Below are 25,448 nucleotides of genomic sequence, written 5' to 3' on the forward strand. Positions count from 1 at the left end.
TACAAATGAAAACAACACTAAAAGAAAAGAACTCTGATAAATTGCAATGGCCAGCCTCAGTGCTAGAGAACAGATGATAAAACACACCTCTCTTTACTCTGAGGTGGAAGACAATGGATGAAGTAAATGGAACACATTGTTCAAAGTCATCTCTGTATAGGTTTGTTTTCCGTAGTTATTTTTCTCTACTATAAAGCATAATTCAATGGTGGGGGAAGGGAAGATATTAGGGAAATGACTGTGATGGAGAAACAAAAGGCATCAACACAACTTTAAAAAAAAAAGACTATCATCCTTAGCTAAAGGAGTAAAATATTAATAGATCTTTTGATGAAGGTAATTGGGTACATGGACTGCTTCAGTTTTCCAATAACTTTGAACCAATAGGGAATAAAAATTACACTTCTATGACAATTAAATGTCTGAAACTCAATGATGGTAACTACAGCATATTCATCCAAAAAAAGATGTGAGTGGAAGAGTACTGTAATTTTCTTTGTTTTACTATCTCCCAGTAAAGATCTCATTTAAATTGCTTTTCAATGAAACAACTTACTTCACTTATCTCCCTGGCACCATTGGAGCTGAATTTATTTCCTCCTGGTAACCATTTTTTTATACATCAGCATTTTTAGCACATTATGATTTTAAACTAATTGCTACTGAAACATTAAAGAATATTGTATTAAATAAACAAGATGAGATTGGGGCCTTTGGCCCCATTAAATATTTTGTATTAACACAGGGTTCATGTTCTGGATGGCACATATGGTGCAAAATATTCTACAAGTTACAATATAAATGTTAAAGTTGTGACAACGTTCTACAATATCTTAGGCTAGAACCGCAAGCTTCACAATAGTTTGAGAAGAGGTTATTCTACCCTTACCATGTACTCTTGATCCCAGCACCTCCTTTCTTCTCCAGAAGACTGCACTTCCTATCAAGCCCCTTCTAAACTTCAATCTTTCCATATCTACTTGCTGCTTTCATGATTCCAAGAAACATGCTCATTTCCCCCATTCTGAATAAACCCTCACTAAATCCTACCATTTCTCCCAGCTATCATCCTGTATCTCTTCTCCTTTTCTCAGCTGAACCTAACACAGGCTGAAAAAAAGTTGTCTATATTCAGTGCCTCTACTTCTTTTCTTTTCTCTTTGAAACTCTCTGGAATCTGACTTCATTATTCAACTGAAACCATCATCTCCAGAGTTATAAGTGATCTCTCGCCTGTGAAATCTATTAGCCTTTTCTGAACTATTTTCCTTCTTGATCCCTCTGCAGCATTTGACAGTGTTGACCACCTTCTCCTCCTAGCTCTACATTCTGAGTTTGCATTAGACTACTCCCTGTTGGTTCTCTTCCTATCAGTCTGACTATTCCTTCTCAAACTCCTTTTCTGGATCTTTATATACCTTCATATATCTTCATAACTGAGGGTATCCCACAAGACTTTTGTTCTTTCCCTTCTTCTCTATTCCCTTTCACTTGGTGATCTCATGGGCTTTCATGAATTCAGTTATCATCTCTATGCAGATGATCCACCTATCAATATATCAAACCCTAGTCTCTCTCTCGAACTCCAGTTCCATATCATGCATCTAAACTGAGTAAGAGCAATCAACAAGCACTTACTACTACCTACTATGTGCCAGGCACTATGCTAGATATCGGGACTATCAAGATAAAAATGAAACAATTCCCAACTTCCACGAACTTACATTCTGATCAACTCAAACACAAACATTTAGCGGAAAATAATATCAGCATCTCTGCAAACTTGTAACCCAGAATCAAATAAAACACAAAATTCAGAGGACACTCAGATAACTACCCACTATAAATTCAACTCTCTTTTTCCTAAAAATAAAATAAAATGACAATTTAACAGTAAAGACAAACTGACTCATCTATTCTGGAATAATTCATAGGGGCAACAAAAGGAAATGTGATGATACTCTAAGTAAAGTCATAATGGATGAGCATGATATCTATCTCAAGCTAAACATTATACTGGAATTTGACAACAATAATTTTTCCTGCCAATTAAGAGAACCATCCACTGTACCATGGATATCTTCTAATTGAAATGTAGCCCCTGTTATAAAGGCCTCTGCTACAGAAGCTATAGTTATCATTACTATAGCTTGGATTTAGGATTTGACATTTGGAACTGGTACTTTTTGAGAAAATGGAGACTAGAAAGTTAATGGATATGGCTTGAGAAAAACTGTGGATAAAACAGAGAAAAAGAGGATGAGGGAAAACTTGAAAGTATTACCTACTATTATTTAATAAAGAAACATCATAAAGAGAATCTCATGAAGAATAAGTCTTAAGAGAGACAGTCAAGAACAAGTTAGTGAGACATGGAAAAGACTGGTTTCCTGGCATGACTGGAAAGAAGCAGGAGAAGTCAGAGAAAAAGAAAATGGTGGGATCTTCTTTATGAAATCACTGTAATCTTTATTTTTCGTAGAGAATGAAGAGGATTCTTGCAAAGAGATTTCATGTGGTATCCTAAATGAATGAAATAGTATTGTACTGTATATTCAGAAGTGAAGAAAAGTCATCTGCATTCATATTGACAGTTTAAGGTGACTCTGTCTATGATCTTTCTCACAGCTAAAATCATACAATCATTTATGTAACACTGGCTTCCTTACCATTACTTACTCAAGACACTACATCTCTAACACCAGTCATTTTCAATGGCTGTCTATGTCTGTAATTCTCTCCCTCATCTCTGCCTCCTGACTTCCCTGGCTTCCTTCAGATCCCAAATAAGATTGCACTGTATACAAGAAGTCTTTCCCAAATCCTAGCTAATTCTAGATGAGTTTTGATTTATCCTATTTATAGCTTGTTGGTAAATAGTTGTGTGTATGTTGTCTCGCCATTGGACTGGGAGATTCTTGAGATTTTTTTTTTGGCCTTTCCTTGTATCTTCAGTGCTTAGCACCACACCTAGAGTATAACAGGTTTTTAATAAAGTAGACTTCTAGGCTTATAGATTTGAGTAGACTTTTTTATTTTCAATTCATTGCTGATAAACCATATATTTAAAACTTTAATATTTCTTTTCTCCTAAGATATCAAGAGGTTTAACAGATAGAGATATCAACAGCTACTTATAGTAAAGGATGCTTCTTCAGTTTGTTAAATAAATACTATTTGATCTAATCCAACACTTGATGGATTGGGGTAGGGGTTCTGAATTTAGTTGATTGAAAAACATTTTTAATTTTATTTATAAATGAGGAACTATACAAACATACTCTTGAATTAGCCTAGAATTCAGGATGGTAAAATTAAAAATAGGAATGACTCATGTAGCAGGCTGAAGTGATTATGGCCAATGTCATGTATCTTATTCATAATCCTATTATATAATAATAACAGCCATTCTCATTTCTATAACACTTTAAAGTTTACATAAAACTCTCTATAAAACAAGCCTACAAGATAGACATTGCATGTATTATTATCCCCATTTTTCAGATGAGGAAATGGAGGATCAGAGATAAGCAGCATGTTCAAAGTCCCATAGTTAGTGGCATCAAAAAAGGATTAAAGCTGAACAGTGCAAGTGTTATTGGGAGATCTGTGGTTCTAGTCTTCACAATCGCCTCAGAATTCTCCTAAGATGCTATAAAGGCTCTTCAGTACCATCTGAACAGCTCTGGCTATAATAAAGAAGGAAGTGGTCTATCCTAACCTTCACTAAATCACCTAGAAATCACAGTACTGGTGGCACCCAGATGTGATACCTCTGATATATATTTTTTAATTAACTTTTTGAAAAATCGTTCGACACACTACCCCTAGCAATATCTCCCAGAAATAAAACTGCATTTTCTTTTCCATTGCCTGAATTTCAAACACTAAGTTTATTTCCCCAGGCATGTTTGCCCAACAATTTGGTGAGTCTGTGTCCCTTGGGGATCCCCATATGATTACTTACACAAGAATGGTTACCTTTACGTGCTGCCTGACTAAGCAATTAGCAATAAATCAGCAAAATGCTGCCCTCTGAAACTATTAGGAATTAGCCTGCAGTCTGTAGTCAGTCCCCATCAGAAGCTGAAAATTTATTCCTGGAGGGCAAGACTCAACAGTTTAATATGTTCTGAGCACAGCAGAGAATCCTGTGGGCTTCTTAAGAATATGACTTCTAACAAGGAATGGGGAATGGGGGAATGAAGAAGAACAAGAAAGTGGAGAATTCCATAGACAGGAATAAAGGTCAGGAAATGTACCTTGTAGTCTACAAAGGGCTCCTTGTTCTTTGTACTGTATTTCTGTGGTTGTGTAGATAAAAGACACAAGCTGCCTAGATTAGGATGTACAATTAGATAGGCAGTCCACCAAGTTATCTCATCATAGTATGTGTATGTATACTCACAGATATGTGTGTGTGCACACATGCATACATACCATATATCAGAAGGTTCAGGGCGCCATGTTACATTGGAAAATATACTGGACTTAGAGTCAAGGAGTCCATGTTCAAATCCTATCTTTGCTCTCTGTGTGACCTCGGGCAAGTGACTTATCCTTTTGGGGACTCAGTTTCATCACCTGCAAAATGAGGGGGTTGGTAACCTCTAGGTTCCTTTCCAGATGCTTGTTCTCGGGGTACCAGGTTTTGGGAAGGGAAGGAAGGAGGGAGGGAAGAAGGAAGGAAGGAAGGAAAGAAGGAAAGGAGAAAGGAAAGAAGGGAGGAAGGGAAGAAGGAAGAAAGGAAGAAAAGTAGGGAGGGAGAAGGAGGATGTAGAGAGGAAGAAAGGAAGGAAGAAAAGAAGGGAGGGAGGGAAGAAGGCAGGCAGGGAGAGATAGAGGGAAGGAGAAAGGGAGGAAGGGTGCTGGGGTAGGGCAAGAGTCAAAAGGGTCAGGTTTAACTGACTACATGCATAACTGATCCAAGTCACGAAAAGATTAGTAAGGCCCTTACTGCCCCACAAATGTCACCCATTTACCTTTGCTGTCTGCCCTGATAGCCTACATCCATTCAGCTGGCCAGACTTAATTTCCTGATTAAATGGCTCCAAAATGGTAGCCGCTTTCTGCTCACAATCAACAACGCACACTCCATACTGCTTAATTATTTCTTCATAGAAAGCTGCATCTGGTGATTAGACCTTCCTAGTCTCCTAGCCTAAAAGGAAGCTCAGGATTCTAAGAGGCAGAGGCAATAGCAGGCAAGCCAATCTACCTAAAGCAGCAGGGCACCTTGAGAGAGTGACAGAAGGCAGCATGTTCCAATAAAGTCAAACCACTACGACCATCTTGGCCATCTCTCATTAGATCTTGATGATGACAACCCAGGATCCTCAATCCAGAAAGCCTTAGGTATGGTAGTGTCCCTCAAACCACCAGACCTGCTTCCAGCCCAGCCTCCATGGCCATCATTGCAGGGAGAAATCATTGTGGAGAGGAGGACCCATCTTGCTCATCAATATCAACATCTGCTGACCAATTGCCACCAACAGATAGATGGGCACAAGAGCCCTGGGAGTAGAGAAGTACTACCCTGCCCCAAAACTTTCTGGCTGACTTACTTTAGATGCTAGTCTCTTTCCCCACCTAACCCAAGAAGGCAAAATTCCATCCCCTATAGTTCTTTTTCTTTCCAGAGAAAAATAAGAAATCTTGTTTCAGATTGTTCCTCTATGAGAAATTTCTCTCCTCAGAGATATATAGTTGTCAAACTTAATTGCCATACTAGAGTCTAAACTGAATTTCTTTCATTCCTTTAAATTTGTGGCATTCTCCTTGGTCTGACTTAGGGGAAGATCTTCAATATGTGATAATGATAGTAATTAAATAACATGGAAGAGCATTTATTTCTCACTCTATAATCCTTATAGGACATTGAAATTGTGGGAAGACACAATATTTTGACAAGCTGCCCACTAATAGCCAGGAATAGATGAATAGACATGCAAAGAAAAAGAGTACAGACAGGTAGCATTACCCCAATATGGTACATTGTTCTGACTGTCATTGTATACCAGGGGACAAGGTGTCAGAATGACAGGGGTGATCAAAATTTAAGAAAGTCAGATGATTTCCATCTGTGTCCAGCATAATTCCCAACTGTACTCAGAAGAAAATGTAACTATCGTTTGTCAGCAAGAGACAGAATAGATGAGCCACTGAGGACTTATATTCTTCAGTTCCCTCCTACTCAAGGATGACTATACAGCCTCTGAGAAGTAAACAGTGTTATTTTTCCTACAATGAGGTACAAAAAAAAATGGGTTTGGAGAACGTTAATAGTAGTGAGACAAAGGTTGAAAGACAATGGTAAAACAGATAAGCAATGTATGGTAAGGTCAGCTACAGATGTGGCTCTGGGGCACAAAGTATGGAACCAACACAAGGGGTGTATATACACACACAGACACACACATACATACATATATACATATATACACACATACATATATACATACATGTATACATACATACACACGTGTATACATATATACATATATACATATAAACACACACACATACACACATATCATACAACTAGGAGAGATTTTTAATCCATCAAGAAGAGAACAAGAATTTATTAAGCATCTATCATATGCCAAGCACTGTGATAAACACTTTACAAATATTATCTCATTTGAACCTCAAAACAATTCTTTGAAGTAAGTACTATTATTATTATGGAATAATTGAGGAAATGAGTCAAAGAAATTGAGGCATTTAGGTTAAGTAACTTGCCTGGAGTCAAGAGCTAGGAAGTGTCTGAGGCTGGATCTCATGCCTTCTTGAGTCCAGGTCCAAGGCTCTATCCACCATAACTGCCCTACAGTGGCACTCTGCTGGTCTTGGAGTCATGAGTTCTAGAATATCAGATGAATGTCAGAAAGAAATTAAGGGAAAAAATTTGGTCCAACTATCTTATTTCACAGAGAATGAAAATGAGTACTACAAAAATAAAGTAATGACTAAAGTCACAAAGGAATAGGTGGATTTTCAAGTGAGAAAAATATCAGTGAATAAACAAGTATTGTGGTTTAAGACACTGTGAAACAGACCTCAGCAATTTGAGTTAATTTTGTCCCTAAATGGGTTGATCTGGGACCCATCTGTGAGTCCTTTGGGCAAGGAGGATATAAAGAGAACTGGACTATGGTTTCCTGATACCCTAGGAAACTTCACTGCTGACTGCTTTTAATCTCCTTACTCTTATCTGTTTTTAACCTTCCAGGACTGCCATTTACCACCTTGGAGAGTACCTTTACCTTGGGGTTGTTAGATGGGCTTTTACTAGAGTGATCCATTGCACCAGACATTGAACCACAATTCAGCTTCCTCATTCAGGCTTCATTTTGTGCTGTGGGCAACAGAGAAGCAGCTCATCTTGATGTAAAAGTTCATTTCCTTTGTCCGATTCTGCTGTTTCAGGCATTAAAACAGATATTCACTCTAAGTACCGTAGCTAGGATATTACCTTGTTGTGCATCCCATCCATCACAGGGATCCAAAGTCCCAGCACCTTCTCTGTCAGGATAACTTTCCCTACATAAAGCTTCTCCATCCTGTACCCACTCTTCCCTGTGGCCAGCGTAGAAGAAAGTGGAAAACATGAAGTCACAAACATGCTATGATTTCTTAGTGATGGTCCTATTCCAATCAGGAAGAAGTTTCCATGGCAACCATGCTTGTACTTTATATATTCACTCTCAACTAATCTGCTGAATCTAGACATAAAATTTATTTTCCAATGAAGTGATTAGGATTTCTTTATAACTAATTTCTTCTTTTAGTTTTTCATTGTCCTTGCCAAAGATTTCTGGCAAAAACTTCTCTTACCACTTAAAAGGGCTATTTTTTTATATTTATGAAAATTTTAATGTACAATTTAGTTATAAAATATTCTCTATTGAAACTTATGTACTTCAGAGGAAGTCACACAAGTGTGCTGATGGAGTCCAGTACAACTTTATGTTATCTAATCTCAACTAGGTCTTTGTTGCAGCAAGGCAATTATTTTACTCTTTTCTAATTGATTCACTAACCCACTTACCACAACAACTATCACAAAACTTGTGCTTTCAGCATTCTAAGATGCAAAAGGAATAATTTTGGTAACATTAAATTTAAAAGATTTTGCACAAACAAAACCAATGCAACCAAAATTAGAAGGCAAGGAGAAAATTGAGCAGATGGGAAGGAGAAATACAGCAAGTATTTCTGATAAAGGCCTCATTTCTCAAATATATAGTGAACTGAGTCAAATTTATCAGGATATGAGTCATTCCCCAATTGATAAATGGTCAAAGGATATAAACAGGAAGTTTTCAGATAAAGAAACCTAAGCTATCTAGAGTCATATGAAAAAAATGCTTTCAATCACTATTGATTAGATAAATGCAAATTAAAACAACTCTAAGGTACCACCTCACACCTATCAGATTGGCTAATATGACAGGAAAGAAAAATGATAAATGTTCGAGGATATGTGGGAAAACTAGGACACTAATGCACTATTGGTGAAGTTGTGAACTGATCCAACTATTCTGGAGAGCAATTTGGAACTATTTCTAAAGGGCTATAAAACTATACATACCTTTGATCCAGCAATACCACTACTAGGTCTATATCCCAAAGAGATTTAAAATGTGGGGGGGAGGGGCGATGCGCACGTGGGGAGAAGGACCTATCTGTACAAAAATATAGCAGCTTATTTGTAGTGGCAAAGAATTGGAAATTTAGAGGATGCCTCAATTTGGGAAATTAGGGAATGACTAAACAAGTTGTGGTATATGATTATAATGGATTATTATTGAACTGTAAGAAATGACAAGCAGAATAATTTTAGAAAAACCTGGAAAGACTTACATGAACTGATGCAAAGTGAAGCAAACAAAATCAGGAGAACCTTGTACACAGTAACAGCAATATTGTATGATGATTGCTTGTGAATGACTTAGCTATTCTCAGCAATACAATGATCCAAGATAATCCCTGAGGACTCATGATGAAAAATGCTATCCACTTACAGAGAAAGAACTGATAGCATCTTCATATAAACCAAAGCATACTATTTTTTACTTTTTCTTCTTTCTTTCTTTCTTTCTTTCAAGTTTTCTTCCACAAAATTGCTAATATGGAAATATGCTTTACATGTATGCACGTGTGTAACATATCAGGTTGCTTACCATGGGGCAAGGGAGGGAGGGACAAAATTTGGAACTCAATTGTGTTTTACATGTAATTGGGAGGGAAATAAAATATTATTTTAAAAAATTTTCTCTTCTCCCCTCAATCCTCACATAGAAACCTTCTTCCCCATTGAAATTCTTGCTTCATACTTAAAAGTTGAAGTCATTTGTTATGATCTCCCTCTTCTCCTCCTCCTCATCTAACAACACCTCATTTCACATTCCCTGCTATTTCCTCCTTTACTCTAACCTCTAATGAAGAGGTAATCTTCTCTTTGCCAAGGCCAACCTCTATACATTTATCCCATCCATTCCCCCTTTCTCCAGCACACTGCCCAGTCTATCCATTGGATTTTGATGACTCTGGAGGAGAGAATGAGGCTGATGACTTTGTGCAATGTGCCTGACTTAAATCTAATTCATGTGCAAGTCAAGACATTGCCTTTGTGATGTCATTGGTCTTCGAGAAGGCAGGATGAACAACAGCAGACTTACTCCAATAATCTTCAATCCCTCCCAATCTACTGGTTCTTTCCCTGCTGCTGACAAACAAGTCCAAGTCTCCCCCACTGTTTAAAAAGAAAAACTCATTAATTCCTCTATCTCCTTTTTTCAGCTAAATCCCTTGAAAAATTCATTTATGCTTAGTGCCTCAACTTTCACTCCTTTCATTTTCTTCTCAACCCTTTGAAAACAGTTTTATGACCTCATCACACAACTGAAACTCTTTTTTTCCCCAAGCTTACCAGGACTTATTTATAGGATGTACTCTGGAGCATCTCCCCCTTGCCTACACTCAGTCATGGTTTAGCATTCCCTAAGGGAAGGTTGCTACCTACTCCCCTCACCAAAGCTATATCCTGGGTCCTCTTTTCTCTATATGTTCTCTCTTGAGGATCTCAAAAGCTCCAATGGTTTCAATGATCATCTCTATGGAGATACCTCCCAGATATATGTGTGTGTGTGTGTATATATATATATATATATATATGTGTGTGTGTGTGTGTGTGTTTGTATGTATGTATGTGTACAAACATGTTTGTGTATATATATTATGTATATGTATACACTTTTGTATATGCATGTGTGCATATACATTTCTGCATTATGTATGTATACATGCATGTCTGTATTTACATATATGCAGCCCTAGTCTCTGTCCTGAGCTCCTGTCTCACATCAGCAATTTCTCATTAGACATTTCAAACCTGATCCCTTCTAAGCATCTCAAACTTGGCATATCCCTCTCCTCAAAATAACTTGCATTCATTTTGTATATAATCTAAATATGCTTATATAGGTATATTCAGAGCCCCCAATTAGGATAATTGAACCCCTCCATCAGAGTTCTCTCTTCCTTGACAGTGGAGGTGACATGGGTCCTTGAAGGTCATTACACTGGAGAACATTAGCTCTGGCAAAATTCTATCATGCTAGAAGCACTTCATACATGGCTCCCCATGATGTACTATGTCTGACTACTAATTGTCCATATGCAAGGATGGAAAGGTTAATTTCCTTGGGTGGCCCAGAGGAAATTGATTCCTTGACTTGGGCAACTCATTGAACACATCTCTGATAGAAAGAAAACTGCAAAATATCCCTCAGTCATGTGCAGTCTGCTTCCAATGCCACAATGGCAGAAGGTATATTAGGAGAAAATGGGACAGAAGGTGTTAAAAATTATTCCATTTTAATTCAACTTTAGTCATTATCTTAACTCCATGTATTCTAAATGTAAAATACTTAACCATCAACCAATGAGTTGGCATATGAAACATAAATTAAAGCATAATACCTATTTTTCTTTACTGCAAGGGAAGGTTCACCAGAGTGGAGGAGGAGCAGGAAGTACATCCAGAAATAATTGTGGTATAATAACAAAAATGCATTGATAACAGTTTAAAAATAATAATTTAATTAAGCAGAAAAACCAAGGAAACTAGCTAAATGGAAAGATAGCTCTTATGATACAAAGGCAAATGAAAGATCTGACATTTTATGTGCAACCGGAAATTTCATTTGATGGGACACTTGGTCCTCATATCTCACAGTGCTCTTTCTGCAAATAAGCTGAAAGGCCACCATGAAGATACTAGCAGCCTATAGATCTACTGTAGAGAATGAAGAGGTAGAGAAAAATCTAGGAAGGACTCAATGAGATATTCCAAACCAAGTCAACTTATACACTGATACATAGTGTCTTCGACATAAAGGACTACCCAAAATGTACTGGTAAGTCATGGTTATTTTTTTTGCAGGGTGACTTCATTCCCTGGCTCCATCACCCCTTAATTTCTGTACCAACAAAATTACATTCTTTGCCTGGGTACATGTAGACTATGTGTGGCCATGTCCTCCACAACTGTAACAAAAACAATATATTTACCTTACTGGTTTCCTTCTAATGGTGATACTCGTGTATCAGGCCAGCTTGCTTTCTTTTCCTTTGTCTCATTTTTCCACATAGGATAGATTTGTCCCAGTGTCCATATGTCTTTGTAATTTCTATAAGTTCCTTTAGCCAAGTCAGCACCTATATGGCTGTCTTGCTTGCATATTTCCCTGCCACTATGAATGGATAAATGTCCCCAAAGTGATTGAAATTGAGTGGTTGTCTCATATGAAACATTCATATACTCAAATAGTTTCATTTAGCCTATTAATTCTTCTCAGATCAATGTTTCATTACGATGACGGTCTTTATAAATGTTTTCAAGTCACCCATCCCATTAGTACTGTGGCTACTTGGATCATTATGGTCAAGTCAGTTGCTTCAGGAGGCACTACTCTTTATAATACTAATCTGTAGAAACGGCTGCCTATTTTATTAGTTTTTTTTTCTTAAAACCAACTCCTAGTTTTATTTATTAATTCAATGGCTTTTTATGCTCAATTTTATTAATCTCACTTTGAATTTTTAGGATTTCCAATTTAGTGTTTAATTGGGGATTTTTAGTTTGTTCTTTTTCTAGCTGTTTTAATTGATTACCCAATTCATTGGTCTGATCTTTCTCTATATTTATTGTTATATACATTTAGAGATATAAATTTTCCTCTGATCACTTCTTTTGCTGTCTCCCATAGGTTTTGATATGTTGTCTCATTATTGTCATTCTCTTTAATGAAATTATTGATTGTTTCTATGATTTGGTCTTTAACCTACTTATTCTTTAAGATTAGGTTATTTAACCTCCAATTACTTTTTAATCTGTATTTCCATGGTCCCTTATTAAATATAATTTTTACTGTACTATGATCCAAAAAGGATATTTTAATATTTCTTTCCTGCTTTTAACAATGAAATTTTTACTTACTAACATATGATCAATCTTTATAAAGGCATCATTACCGCTGAGAAAAAGGTGTATTCCTTTCTATTTCCATTCAGTTCTCTCTAGACATATATCATATTTTAACATATCTAAAATTCCATTCACTTTCTTGACTTCTTTCTTATTTATAAATGAGCTTACTAAGAAAAAAAGCACCAGGAACAGATGGATTTACAAGTGAATTCTATCAAACATTTAAAGATTAATTAATTCCAATGCTGAATAAATTATTTGGAATGATAGGCAAAGTAAGTATCTGAGGCCACATTTGGTTCTGCTGCATACCCAGTTCAGTCTTCTATAGCATTTTCCACAGTGGAACTAAGGTCTTCTCTGAAACTGTTCCTAGAGGGGCATTATCTCTGCTATCTGAATCACTGTGTAGAGTTTGGAATCTATGTCTAGAGGAAGTTTTCTGTACCTTTCAAAGGACCTAGCCAGCATTTGGGGTAATTCTGTCCACCATGATGGAACTATCTTTGAATACACAAGGCTCAATACATTTGTTGATCTTCACCCCTAAAACTATGGCCCGCAAGCCCCCACCAGTGCACTTACCTTTAATAGTCAGCTAGTGGATTCAACTGGGGGCAGCTAAATGATGCAGTGGATAGAGTGTCAGACCTGAAGTCAGGAAGACTTCTCTTCCTGATTTCAAATGTGGGCTCAGACACTTACTAGCTGTATGACCCTGGGCAAGTTACCTAACCCTGTTTGCTTCAGTTTCCTCAACTCAATTCCTCAAAGTCATCAACTTCACTCTTCCAGAGTCATCAAAGTCCAGTGGCAGGGCAAAAATCAAGATGACTGATGATGACTCAGGATGTAGCAGATGACCTTGGCATCTTTGATTTCTGACCAAGCTCTAAGCACCTTCCTACCTTTATGGCTATTGGAACAAATTGTTCTCATCCATCCATTCCAGTGGGGTAAGTCTTCACATGCTAGGGGTAGACATCCCCCTAACTCACCAATGGGTTTGAGGCCTGTTGGTTACCCTCAACCTGGCCTGTCTGAAGAGACAGTTTTACCAGGATGTGGCTGCTGTACACGCTATAGCTTTTTGGAGCCAGAGGTGAGAATTTTATGAAAGGTGGATACCAAAGGTGGATGAGTAGCCCTGAAAAGCACTTGGCAAGCCCTCACACCAGAGGAGCTAATCCTCCTGGAACATCCAATACAAATTCTCCTACTAGACCCAGGGTTACTGGTAAGAGGAAAGAGAGAAACACTCAGGGGACATAGGCGAATAAGGCAACTCACGTCTGTTGCACTGCAGGGCCCTAATGTTTAGGGCCTTTTGTGGTATCCTCATGCCGCTACAGCAGAGCACAATGTCTCCGCTTTGTAGTTTGCTCAGCTGGGCTCTCTGGGCCTATTCCTCTTTGCAGCTCAACTCCTAAAGTCACATTCCTCAAAGTTGTCTCCTGTTTCAATAGATAAATGACCCTCTCCCTGCTTAAGTAGGGTCTTCTACCACTAGATGTCATGGTCCACACGCAGGTTTCTTTGTATTTTTAATAAATCTCTTGCCTTTTGTGAGATGTCATGGCCAATGGTGAGTAGAAAGAAATCTATTCCCCTACCGTACCACCCAACCTTCCATCTTAAGGCAATGACCAATTCCCTTTAAGGAGTTTAGTTCCTCTTCCATAGCTATCTTTCTGAGGCTACCTGAGGTCACTCTCCTCAGACCTGTTCCATGAATGAGTCCAGAGTGTGCCTCATTTTTAAAAAGTTTCCAGAGCCCTTTGTCAAATAGTGACTAGCTGCCCTCTAATCCCATGAAGTAAAAGCCCTTACCCTCTGTTGATTTCATCAATTAGATTAGGGAAAATCAATTGATGAGGGGTGTTCACTACCCGATCACTACCACCCCCATATATAAATATATACTAAATAAACATAAACAGAATAAATATAAGTACAGGGCAGGTAAATACAAGGTAGTTAGGGAGAAGAGATGCTGGCAGGTAGGAGGTCAATAAAGGCTTCATATAAAGGATGGTGCTTAAGCTGAGACTAGAATGAAGTGAAGGACTCTCTTGAAGAAGGAATGAATTCCAGGCATTGGAAACAGCCAGTGAAAATGAGCAGAGACAAAAGATAGAGTACTGTGTGTGAGGGACAGAGAAGGTCAGTTCAGCTGGACCACAGAGTACATTGAGGGGAGTAATGAAGTGAGAAAGAGAGATTAGAGTGAGGTTATGAATAGTTTCAAAAGTCAAACAAAATAGCTTGTATTTTATCCTAAAGGCAATATAGGAAGCTACTGAAGTATATTGAGCAGGAGAGTAATATGATCAGGTCCTTGTTTAAGGAATATCAGTTTGGCAGTTCTATAGAGGATGGATTGGCTTGGGGAGGATGGCAATTTGAGACAGAGAGACAGAGGGACAATTAAAATGCTACTACAGTGGTCAAGGTTAGAGGCCACCTAGTACATAGAGGTTCTAGGACTATCAAACTTACCTCTTTTTGATTTTATTCTAAGGGAAGATTAAATTCCTGTATCTGTGACCTAAAACTACTGATGGCATACTCACCTCCCAGTTGAAAGAAAGGAGCAGGGATCCTGCCCACTCCTCCCCTGAGGTTGGAGTCAAGCACCAGAAAACATCATCATTCAGAAAATGCAGAGGGCAGGTTCTATGAGATACCAGAGACAATGAAATTGACCCATAACTCTCCTGCAGACATGGGAAATTCTACCACCCTGCACACTTCACTTTCATAGCTAGAAATCAAATCAGAGGGACATGACAGGATTTCTAATGTGAAAACTCAGCCACATAATCTCATATTTAATGGCTCTTGGCAAAGAACACTCACAATGGGCCTCACGCAAATTAAAACATGTGCACAGAAAATAAAGCAGAAAATGTATAATTTTTCAGGCTTTCATAAGGCCAAAGAAATACTAAACTGATGGAAACACACATACTCATACACATATGTGTACTCACTCGTCATTTTCCATCAGCTCCTTTGCTTGGTTCTGACTCCATGAATATCATGCCTTCCCTAAGATGACCTCATCTCATCATCATGCAGATCAACTAAGCTTTGATACTCCATACCTTCTCAGCACCCTCCACTGCCTCTCCCTTATGATTGGAAGGCTGGAGATAGAGCAGTAATGTCCTCCCAAAGCCTTCCTTTATAGAGGGCTTAGAACTTTCCAGATAATTCTGCATTTTCCATTAGCAGCTATGCCCCTGTGCTGGGTACCCACCCTTTGCAGCTTCCTTTTGGGAATTATCTTCTGAGCAGAGGCTCTCTTTCTTATTTGTATCCCGAGCATTAACTGAGAGATGATACTATGAGACACTTAATGCCTAATTTCTTCTATTCCATGATCCAGTGTTTAGACTTTTCTGGTTGATGCGGGACATAGATAGAAATGATTCCTCTTTCCTGTAAGTCTCCTTCCACTACCTATCTGCAAGATGGCTGCCATCAACCTGTCCATTGCCCAGATGTGTAAGGTTCCTTCTTTTCTAAAAGAAGAAGGCTGAAATTTTGGTTACCTATATCAGTTCATAGACAAACCTAGTAAGACATCTTTTAAGCAATCTTTGAATGTCTTTTTAAAATCCTCTCCCTACCTTCCATCCATCCTGTTTTTTTCCTTCTATGAATGAATGAATGAATTGAGACAACAGAGTACAGTGGAAAGCGCATTGTCATGAACTGAGGAAAGACCTTGGTTTGAATCCTATGTTTGACACTTACTTGTTCTGTGACTGCGGGTGAATTATTTTATACCTCTCTGAATCTCAATTTCTTCAGCTGTAAAAGGGCACAAGGAGAGTTAATTCCCCCCTTCAAATGTTCAATCACTAACTCCTGGTCATTCAATAATCTCTCATTACTCTCTCTACAGAGCTTTGAACTTAGGGTTCAGAGTAAGGAAATGCAAGGAGGGGAGGCACACTCCCAATGTGGGAGAGAGTATACAAAATGGGGGAAAAGGAGTGAAAGACATTTATAAGGTTAAGAGAAGAGGGAATAACTGAAAAGTTTACCCCTGATACAAGGGTAAGGCCATTTTGGCTCATCCTTTAATGTGTTAGAGCAGTGCTGTAGAGAATGTCATCCCTTCTGAGGGCCATTTCATCATCTGGTCATTCTTTCCCCAAAGTAACTCTTTGTCACCATTGGTTTATCTTTCTGTTCAATTTTTCTGCATATACCTTGACTCACTTTCAATGCAACAGTTTAAAAACAAATGATATTTTAAAGAAATCTGGAGATAAAATAAATTCTTAGCTAAGCAGTGGTGCTGAGCAGGTTGGATAAAATTCCAATCATGGAGATGGCAGATTTGCTCTCTGTCTCTGTGGCATAAATAATTATCCAACTGAAGGTGTTCAAGGGGGGGAAATGAGTGAGTATCCTGAATAGCCAATGTACTTGAAATGAATTGCTTCATGTAACAAAAAAAACAAGCCACATCTGGGAGGGTCACACAAGAAAGTACAAGAAGCTAAGGGGCCAGACTGATCTACTGGGCTGGGTGCTGTCTTTGGTCCTGAATCAGCTTCCTCATATTATCTGATAAAGGAAGACCAAGTGATTGCTAAGGTTCTTTTCAGCTGGAATATTCCATTACTGCATTCCACTATTTCCTTTTTGTGTCATGGATGACTCTAGATGACATAGATTCCATGGATGACAGTCTGGCAAAGCATATGGACCCCTTCTTAGAATAATGTGTTTTAAGGCATAAAATAAAACAAACAGAATTACACAAGAAACCAATTGTACTGAAATACACTCATCAAAATATATATTTTATAAAAAACAAGTTCACAGATCCCAAGTTAAGAATCCCAGCATTTAGGAGCAGATAGGTGGCACAGTGGATAGAGCACTGGCCCTGGAGTCAGGAGGACCTGAGTTCAAATCTGGCCTTAGACCAAACACTTGACACTTAGTAGCTGTGTGACCCTGGGCAAGTCACTTAACCCCAATTGCCTTAAAAAAAAAGAATCCCAGCATTATTTTAAGAACCTGAAAAAGTTATGCATGTCTTCCATCTTTAAAATGAGAACCATCATGTTGCTGCCTTCCTGTTTCACAATTTCATTAGAAAATGAAGTATTCAGCCAGTATACTGGTACATGGGCTTTGGAGCTGGAACTCATAGGTCCTCTTGAGTAATCTCTCCATTTTAGATATATGGAAACCAAGACTCACAAAAAGTGGAATGATCTATCCAATGATACACAACAATATGTGGCAGAGCCAATGTCTTTGTACCAGGTCCTTCAAACAATGCCCTTAAGAAAGTTACACTCTTAGTTTAATGTTTTTTACCTCAGTGAATATTCTTCAGTCTTCCAGCCAAACAAAGAAATACTCAGGAACAAAATGAATTAGGACAAAGGAAAAGGATTTTACACCACAAGTGGCTAGTAATTATATGGAACTCATCTTATCCAAGAAGTTGGACAGATTTAAATTATGAATAAATTCAAAAGAGATGACGTTAATTAATGGATGGCAACGCCATAATGTGTTGCTAAAGAAAGCTAAAAGGTTAGGAATGAAGAAGACAAGAATTTATTAAGTGCCTATTACATGCCAGGCACTGTGCTAAGCACTTTACAAACATTTAATTCATTCCTCACGACAGCCCTGGAGGTTGGTGTTATTATTATCCTTATTTTACAGTTTAGGAAATTGAGGCAGACAAAGACAGAGTCAACACAGTTGATAAGCATCTGAAGGCAGAGTTAAACTCGGGTCTTCCCAACTCCAGGCCTAGCACTCTATCCACTAGCTATCCCTATAGGATATGAGATATCCCTGATTCAATTCAATTCAGCTCAGTTAACTTCAATTTAACAAATGTTTATGAAGTACCTACTATTTAGATGGTACTCTGCCAGATGCTGGTAATAATGATATAATAACAAAAATAAAACAGTTCTGTGCCCTTATTGAATTTACATTCTACTGGAGAGGATATAATGTGTACTCAGATAAGTAAATCTCCTATAAGATTATGAGCTCCTTAAGAGCAGTGATTGGGTGGGGTTTTTTTGGGAGGGGGGTTGAGGGAGAGTTGCCTTTATTTTATACTCAGTGCTTAGCATAGCATTGGCACACAGAAGATACTTAATAAATACTAATTGACTGACTAAATATAAAGTCTATAAAAGTAATAAAAACTAATTTCTATGAGAAAATGCCAAAAACTGGAAGGGGATCAGGAAAGCCCCATGTAGATGGTCTTATCTTCCAAATGTATTCTGAAGGAATTTAAAGATTCTAAGAGATAGAGATGAAGAGGGAGTGGATTTAAGACATGCACATCCACCTAGCGCAAGGAGATGAAAGACAGATTGTTATGTAAAAAGATTGCATGAAGGGGAGTAAGGCACAGGTTTCAGAGAGTTTAGATGGCAGGCTGTCGAGTTTGTATTTTGTCCTAGACATGAGAGGGAACTGCTAAAGGTTTTAAAGAAGGCAAAGTGATATGGTCAAATCTGTTTAAGGAATATCAATTTGGCAGCCTTGTGAAGGATGGGGTTGGAGAGGGTAGAAAGTAGAAGCAGAAAGAGCATTTAAGAGACCAATTCATGCTAGAAGTGACAAGAACTTGAACCTAAGTAGAGGACTTTAGAGAAAGAAGGAAATAGATGTGATAGAGATGTGGGTAGACAGAATCAATAAGGTGTGAGAAGTGATTGGATATGGGGATGTCAGGAAAGGGGGAAGGGTCAGTTAATAACTACAAGATTTCAAAATGGGGTCGCTGGAAGAACAATAGTGCTCTCAATAGAAAGGGGCAAATTTGGAAGATCAATGGATTCAGTGGAAAATATAATAAGTTCTATGTTGAACATGAATGAATTAAAGAAAAATTATTTATTAAGTGCTTATGATGTGTCAAAGACTGGGCTAATTTAGAGTTGTTAAGTCACTTTTCAGTCATATCTGATTCTTCATGACCCTGTGTGGGGTTTTCTTGGCAAAGATACTACAGTAGTTTGCCATTTCCTTCTCCAGCTTATTTTACAAATGAGAAAACTGAAGCAAATAGAGTTAAGTGACCTGCCCAGGGTCACACACGTAATAAGTGTCTGAGGCCACATTTGAACTGAGGAAGATGAATCTTCCTGACTCCAGGCCTGGCACTCTATTCCTTGTACCACCTAGCTGCCCAATTCATGCAGACACATATACAGAAGAGAAGTAGTCTCCACCTTCGAGGGGTTTATATTCAAATAGGGGGAGACAACTCACAAAACAGAATGGTAGCCACGGAAAGGTGTTTTAGTCTGGGGAGTCACTAGGTTGATGAGCGGAAAAAATAGGTCAGCCAATGATACTGCCTTTTGAAGTGGCAATGGTAGTGTTGATTTGATTACACTTCTTAGAGCAAGGGGTGAAAAGGTAGGGAGAAGGATCTGCCTACAGTAACAAGAAGGAAAATGGACAGGTTGAAGATGAGTAAGGAGCTGAGTGTCTTATCTCCTACCAGGCATGATCTCTGGAAGTCCAACTTGGAGGAGGGGGACTGGGGAGAGAAACAGCTACAGCATGGGAAAGAAAATTATATATTGAGTTTGAGATACTTATGGCACATGTAAAAAATCAGATGTCCAGCAAGTAGTATGTGTGCAAACTGGAGTACAGGAGAAAGAATGGACTTCTTCCTTCCAATTCTCAAATTCTGTGATAGTCTAAGATAATTCCAAAAGACTCATGATGGAAAATGCTAGGGGACAGCTAGGTGGTACAGTGGATAGAGCACTGGCCTTGGAGTCAGGAGGACTTAAGTTCAAATCCAGCTTTAGACATTTACTAGCTGTGTGACTTTGGGCAAGTCACTTAACCCCAATTGCCTCAAAAAAAAAAAACAATGAAGTTAGAAAATGTTATACACATCCAGAGAAAGAACTATGGAGGCTGAATGCAGATCAAAGCATATTATTTTCTCTTTTTTTGTTGTTGTTTTTCTTTCTTATAGTTTTTCCCTTTTGTTCTGATTCTTCTTTCACAACATGACTAATATGGAAATACGTTTAATATGATTGTCCATGTATAGCCTATATCAGATTGCTTGCCATCTTGAGGAGAGGGGAGAGGAGGGAGGGAGGGAAAAGAAATTTGGAACTCAAAATCTTATAGAAGTGAATGTTGAAACCTATCTTTACACGTAATTATGCATACACAGTGGGGGAAAATTCTGTGATTGTGTGAGGTGATAATTGAAGCTATGAAATCTAATGAGGTCACCAAAGGAGAGAGCAAAGAAATACCCAATTTCTGAGAATGACATTAAGGGATCACATTGTATCACATGATCCGGGGCTAGGAAGGACCTCCTCACCATGCAGCCTAATATACTTGCCCTTCCCCAACTATCCTTCAGAATCTATAGTCCCTATGTGACCTCTGCTGTTTCAAATGTAATTGCACTACACAAAACCAGCTATGTGGTCCACCGGCTTACAGCCTTGGGGCAGCCCCTGATCACCCCTCCTTTTACATAAGAAGGACTTGAGATCCATGGAGAGAACCTGACTTGCTCAAAATCACATAGGACACATGTGGATTAGAGTCCAAGTCTCATCTCCCCACTCCAAATCCAGCCATCTTTCCACCATACAATACTGCAACCCTAAAATGAGATTCTGATGAAAGAAAAACCTTATATAGTCTGCACTGAAAAATTAATAACTATTATCAGCTATATGTACCTTTTATGCAAGGGATATCTGAGGGGAGGAAAAAAGTCTACGTTCTGACAAGTACGGAGTAGACAGGCCAAAAGCACTAAGAGAACCCCAACTGTGGACAAGTCAGAAATAGCAAGTGGCAATCAGAAATGACATGCCATTGAAAATTTTTTTATAATATTTTATTGATGCTTTTTTTAAAACACCAAATTCACTCATCCATAACTACTTCCTCTCCCCAAAATAGAGCCCTTCCTTATGACAAAACCAACCTAAGGAGCAGTCTGACAGTGTATACAACACTCTCTATCCATAACCCAACACTTCTCTACCAAGAAGAAGGAAGCAACATGTTTTATCACTGGTTGAGAATTCTTTTTGGAAAAAAAAATACTCCAGGGAGACCATGCATCCAGGAGGAATTCATGCACAGTAACAGATGCTACAAAAAATTATTTCTATCATAAACCCAAAAAAGCCTTTCTCTCTGCAGGAGTACAGAGTCTATAGGTTATATGTGAGGGCGGGGAAGATGAAGGGGTTTAACTACATTCTCCCATGCATAAGGACAAATCATTATGATAATGTCTCATCAACTATGTAGGACGACAAGACAATATCTGACATCCAGAAAAATATTTCAATCTACTTGGAAACCTCTACTTTGCAACATTCCATTGAATTCATAAGAATTCCTTTTCCTTTTCAAAGAGCTTTTTCATCTGTCTCCACAACCTCATAATATGCTACAGAGGGAGATGTACCAAGAAAAATTATCTATTTCCTTTAGATAGATGAATAAAGTAAAGCAGAGAGTGGACAAAGAACTTGCCCACACCCATAAAGGGAATTAGCTGGCAAAGACAGAGCGAGAACCAAATTTTCCAGACTGCCATCCGGGGGCTCTTCCCATTAGACAATCATAAGCCACTTCAGGAAAGCATATAACTAACCTCCACATTCCAGTGAAGCTGTACATCGTGCTCACACATCGGGGAAGGGCAGGGGGTCGGAGTCCATCCAGCTGCATGGCCAGGGCAGGAACACCAAAAAGGACCAAGTACTTCACGTAAAAAAAGAGTACTTGGGCTAATGCTAGTCCACCTAAAAGGCAAAGAAGCTCATTAAAAACACCTGATGGTCCCCTCGCTTGCTATAATATCTAACAAATATACCACCCCCCCATCTCCACCTCCACTCTGCCCATTACAAAAAACAAAACAAAATAACCTACGCCAACCAAAAAGCATTATCAAACATCTCTTACTGAATCATCACTGTTGACTCTATGAATAACCTGAGTTAGCAAATCTCAAACATTGTCACCACCTTTATTAATGGTTTCAGGGGACAAAACTATATCCACATTATAGATAACATGCCTTACCATTTCTATTTCAAATGCACAAAGGAAGTTCACTCTTTGAAAGAATTCCAATGAATTTTTTTTTCTAACAAAAGGTCTTTTAACATGGAAATCATCACAGCCAAATTTTCATTTCAGGGCTTTATACATAGGGCCAATTGTAATGGCCAATTGTAATTGCTATAGTTGTCTTTTACATTTTTTTCTATTATAAAAAGCTTGTGCTTTATTTAAAATCTGTGATAAAGTCAATATATTAGTTTCAAAACCATCCTGCTTAATTTTATTTCCCTCTGAACTTTCTTCAATAACATTCTTTTCTTTCTTTTCTCCTTTATTTTGGCATTACTAGTACCACCCCCATCTCTCCCTCAAACTTCCTCGCAATTAAACAATTCTCTCTTGTTACAAATAAGCATAATTAAGCAGGATAAATCAAGCACTGGTCATATCTGAAAATGTTTATTGCATTCTGAACCTCTAGTCCATTGATGCCAAAAGGGGAATAGGATGCTTCACCATTAGACCTCTGGAGTCAGGATTGGTCATTAAATTGTTCAGAGCTCTCACATCTTTCAAAGTTATTTTTCTTTACAATGTTTCAGTTATTATATAAATTGTATTCTGATTCTATTTATTTCACTCGACAACAATTCATGCTACTTTTCTCAGGTTTCTTTGAATCATTCCCTTTCATTGATTCTCTTAGCACTATAATATTCCATTACATTCATATATTCTAATTTGTTCAGCCATTCACCAATCAATGGACACTCCCTGCCCTAATTTTCAGGGGGGTTTGCTACGACAAAAATGTTGCTATGAATATATTTGAAGATATGTCCTTTCTCTTTTTATTTAATCTCTTTGGATATGTGTCTAGCAGAGACATTGCTAGGTCAAAAGAATACACATAGTTTGGTGACATTTTGGGCTATAGTTCCAAATTGCTTTCCAGAATAGCCGGACCAATTCACAGCTCCACCAACAATGCATCAGTTAACTTATCCTCCCACAGCATCTCCAATAGCTGTCATTTTCCATTTCTATCATCTCACCCAATCTGATCAGTGTGCAATAGAAATTCAGTTGTTTTCATTTGAATTTATCTCATTATTAGTGACTTGTAGCATATTTCCATATGGTTGTGGTTAGCTTGGTTTTCTTTCCCTGAGAACTGCCTGTTCATATCTGTTGACCAGGGAAATGGATCTATTTTTTTAAATATTTGAATCAGTTCCTCAAGTATTTTGGCTATCATACCTTTATCAGAGAAACTTGTTACAAAAATTTTTTTCCAGTTATGTTTCTCTTCTAATTTTAGCTACACTAATTTTATTTGCAAAAGATTTTTAAATTATGTAACCAAAATTATCTACTTTATCTCAGGTGATTCTCTTTATCTCTTGTTTGGGCAAGAACTCTTCCCCTACACATCATGGCAAAAAACAATATCTCCTTATTAGGAGGTTATTTTAGCACATGGTATGAGATGTTGGTCTAAACCTAATTTCTTTGACACTGCACTCTAGTCTCCCCAGTTGAATTTGTCAAATGAGTCCTAAATCCAATAGTTGGAGATTAGATTTATTTAATATGTTATCACTATATTAATTTATTTCTGTATGCTGTGTACCTTATCAGTTCCACTGATCATTTTTTCTGTTTTCAAACAACACTAAATAGTTGTAACATTTATTTGTAGTATATTTTAAGATCTGGCATGGATAAGCTCCTTCCTTCCCACTTTTGTGATTGTTTCCTTTTGACATCTGGACCAAATTATATTCTTCCAGATAAACATATCAAAATGCTGGGGACTGCTAGCTTCCTCTAGGACATCCCTATCAGAACACTGCTATTAACCTCATGTCCATGGTCAGAACAATCAAAGTACTGCAGTGTCCCAATACCCCTGTGGCTTCCCATTTTTGGGGGGGATTCCTGTCCCCACTCCACCTCCAAATATAAAGTACTATAGGCTTCAGATACCCATGGATCATCTCTGGTCCCATTTATTTACCTGTGCTCATGCTGGCTTCCCTGAAAGAAGGGTCCTATAAATATTCTGCTTTCTTTTTGTGTTATTCTGGGATGGATGAAGACATTTATGGTAGTTTCTCTTTGGATTTCCTAATCACTATTTGATCTAATGCTATTTTTATATCTTTGCTGGTGTAAAAATAAGAGACCTTGTCTCTTCCATGATTTTTCCTATAGCTATCTTAACCAAAAGTTCCCTTTACTTGTTAAAGTAATTCCAGAGCTTTACTATCAAAAAATGCAAATGACTCTATTTCTTATCTCCATGTAAAGAAAAGCTTAAAGAATTCAACCTAAGTCAAGAAGCATTTATTAAGCACTTGCTGTATCCCACTAAATGGGCTAGATGCTAATGATACTTAAGGAATAAGGAATTTGGGGAGAAGTCAAGAAGACAAAGTTAGAATCAGCATTTTTGCAAAGTTCTCCCAACATATCCCTTCTATGACAACCTAAAAAAGTGCCAAACCTCATTCTGATTGGGAAAACCAAGAAAAAGTCACAGCTAACCATTTTTTCCTATTTATTTTGCATGCTTCTTATTTGTACTTATTTGTTTGCATTTTTGTGAATATTTGCCTTCCCCATTAGATTGTGAGCTTCTAGAGGACAAGGACTATCTTTTGCCTCCTTTTGGATCTCCAATGCTTAGCACAGTGCCTGACATATAGTTGTTGTAGCTGTTGTTGCTGAGTTGCTTTCAGTTGTGTCTGACTCTTCATCACCCCATTCGGAGTTTTCATGGCAAAGATACTAGAATGGTTTGCCATTTTCTTCTCCAGTTCATTTTACAGATAAAGAAACTGAGGCAGACAAGGTT

The 25,448-nt window shown here is 37.9% G+C and overlaps 1 protein-coding gene across 1 annotated transcript in view; it reads right to left on the reverse strand.

Annotated features, from left to right (window-relative positions):
• The window catches only part of HHAT (hedgehog acyltransferase), a 475,631-nt gene that overhangs the window by 301,524 nt on the left and 148,659 nt on the right, over positions 1–25,448 (reverse strand). Inside the window, exon 8 of the mRNA XM_021007864.2 lies at positions 22,173–22,323. Within this exon, the coding sequence (XP_020863523.1) occupies positions 22,173–22,323 (151 nt within the window). The remainder of the gene's footprint in view (positions 1–22,172; positions 22,324–25,448) is intronic.

Source organism: Phascolarctos cinereus, unplaced genomic scaffold (genome assembly GCF_003287225.1).
Source record: "Phascolarctos cinereus isolate Bilbo 61053 unplaced genomic scaffold, phaCin_HiC Scaffold_5;HRSCAF=322, whole genome shotgun sequence".
In the NCBI taxonomy this organism is placed as follows: Eukaryota; Metazoa; Chordata; class Mammalia; order Diprotodontia; family Phascolarctidae; genus Phascolarctos; species Phascolarctos cinereus.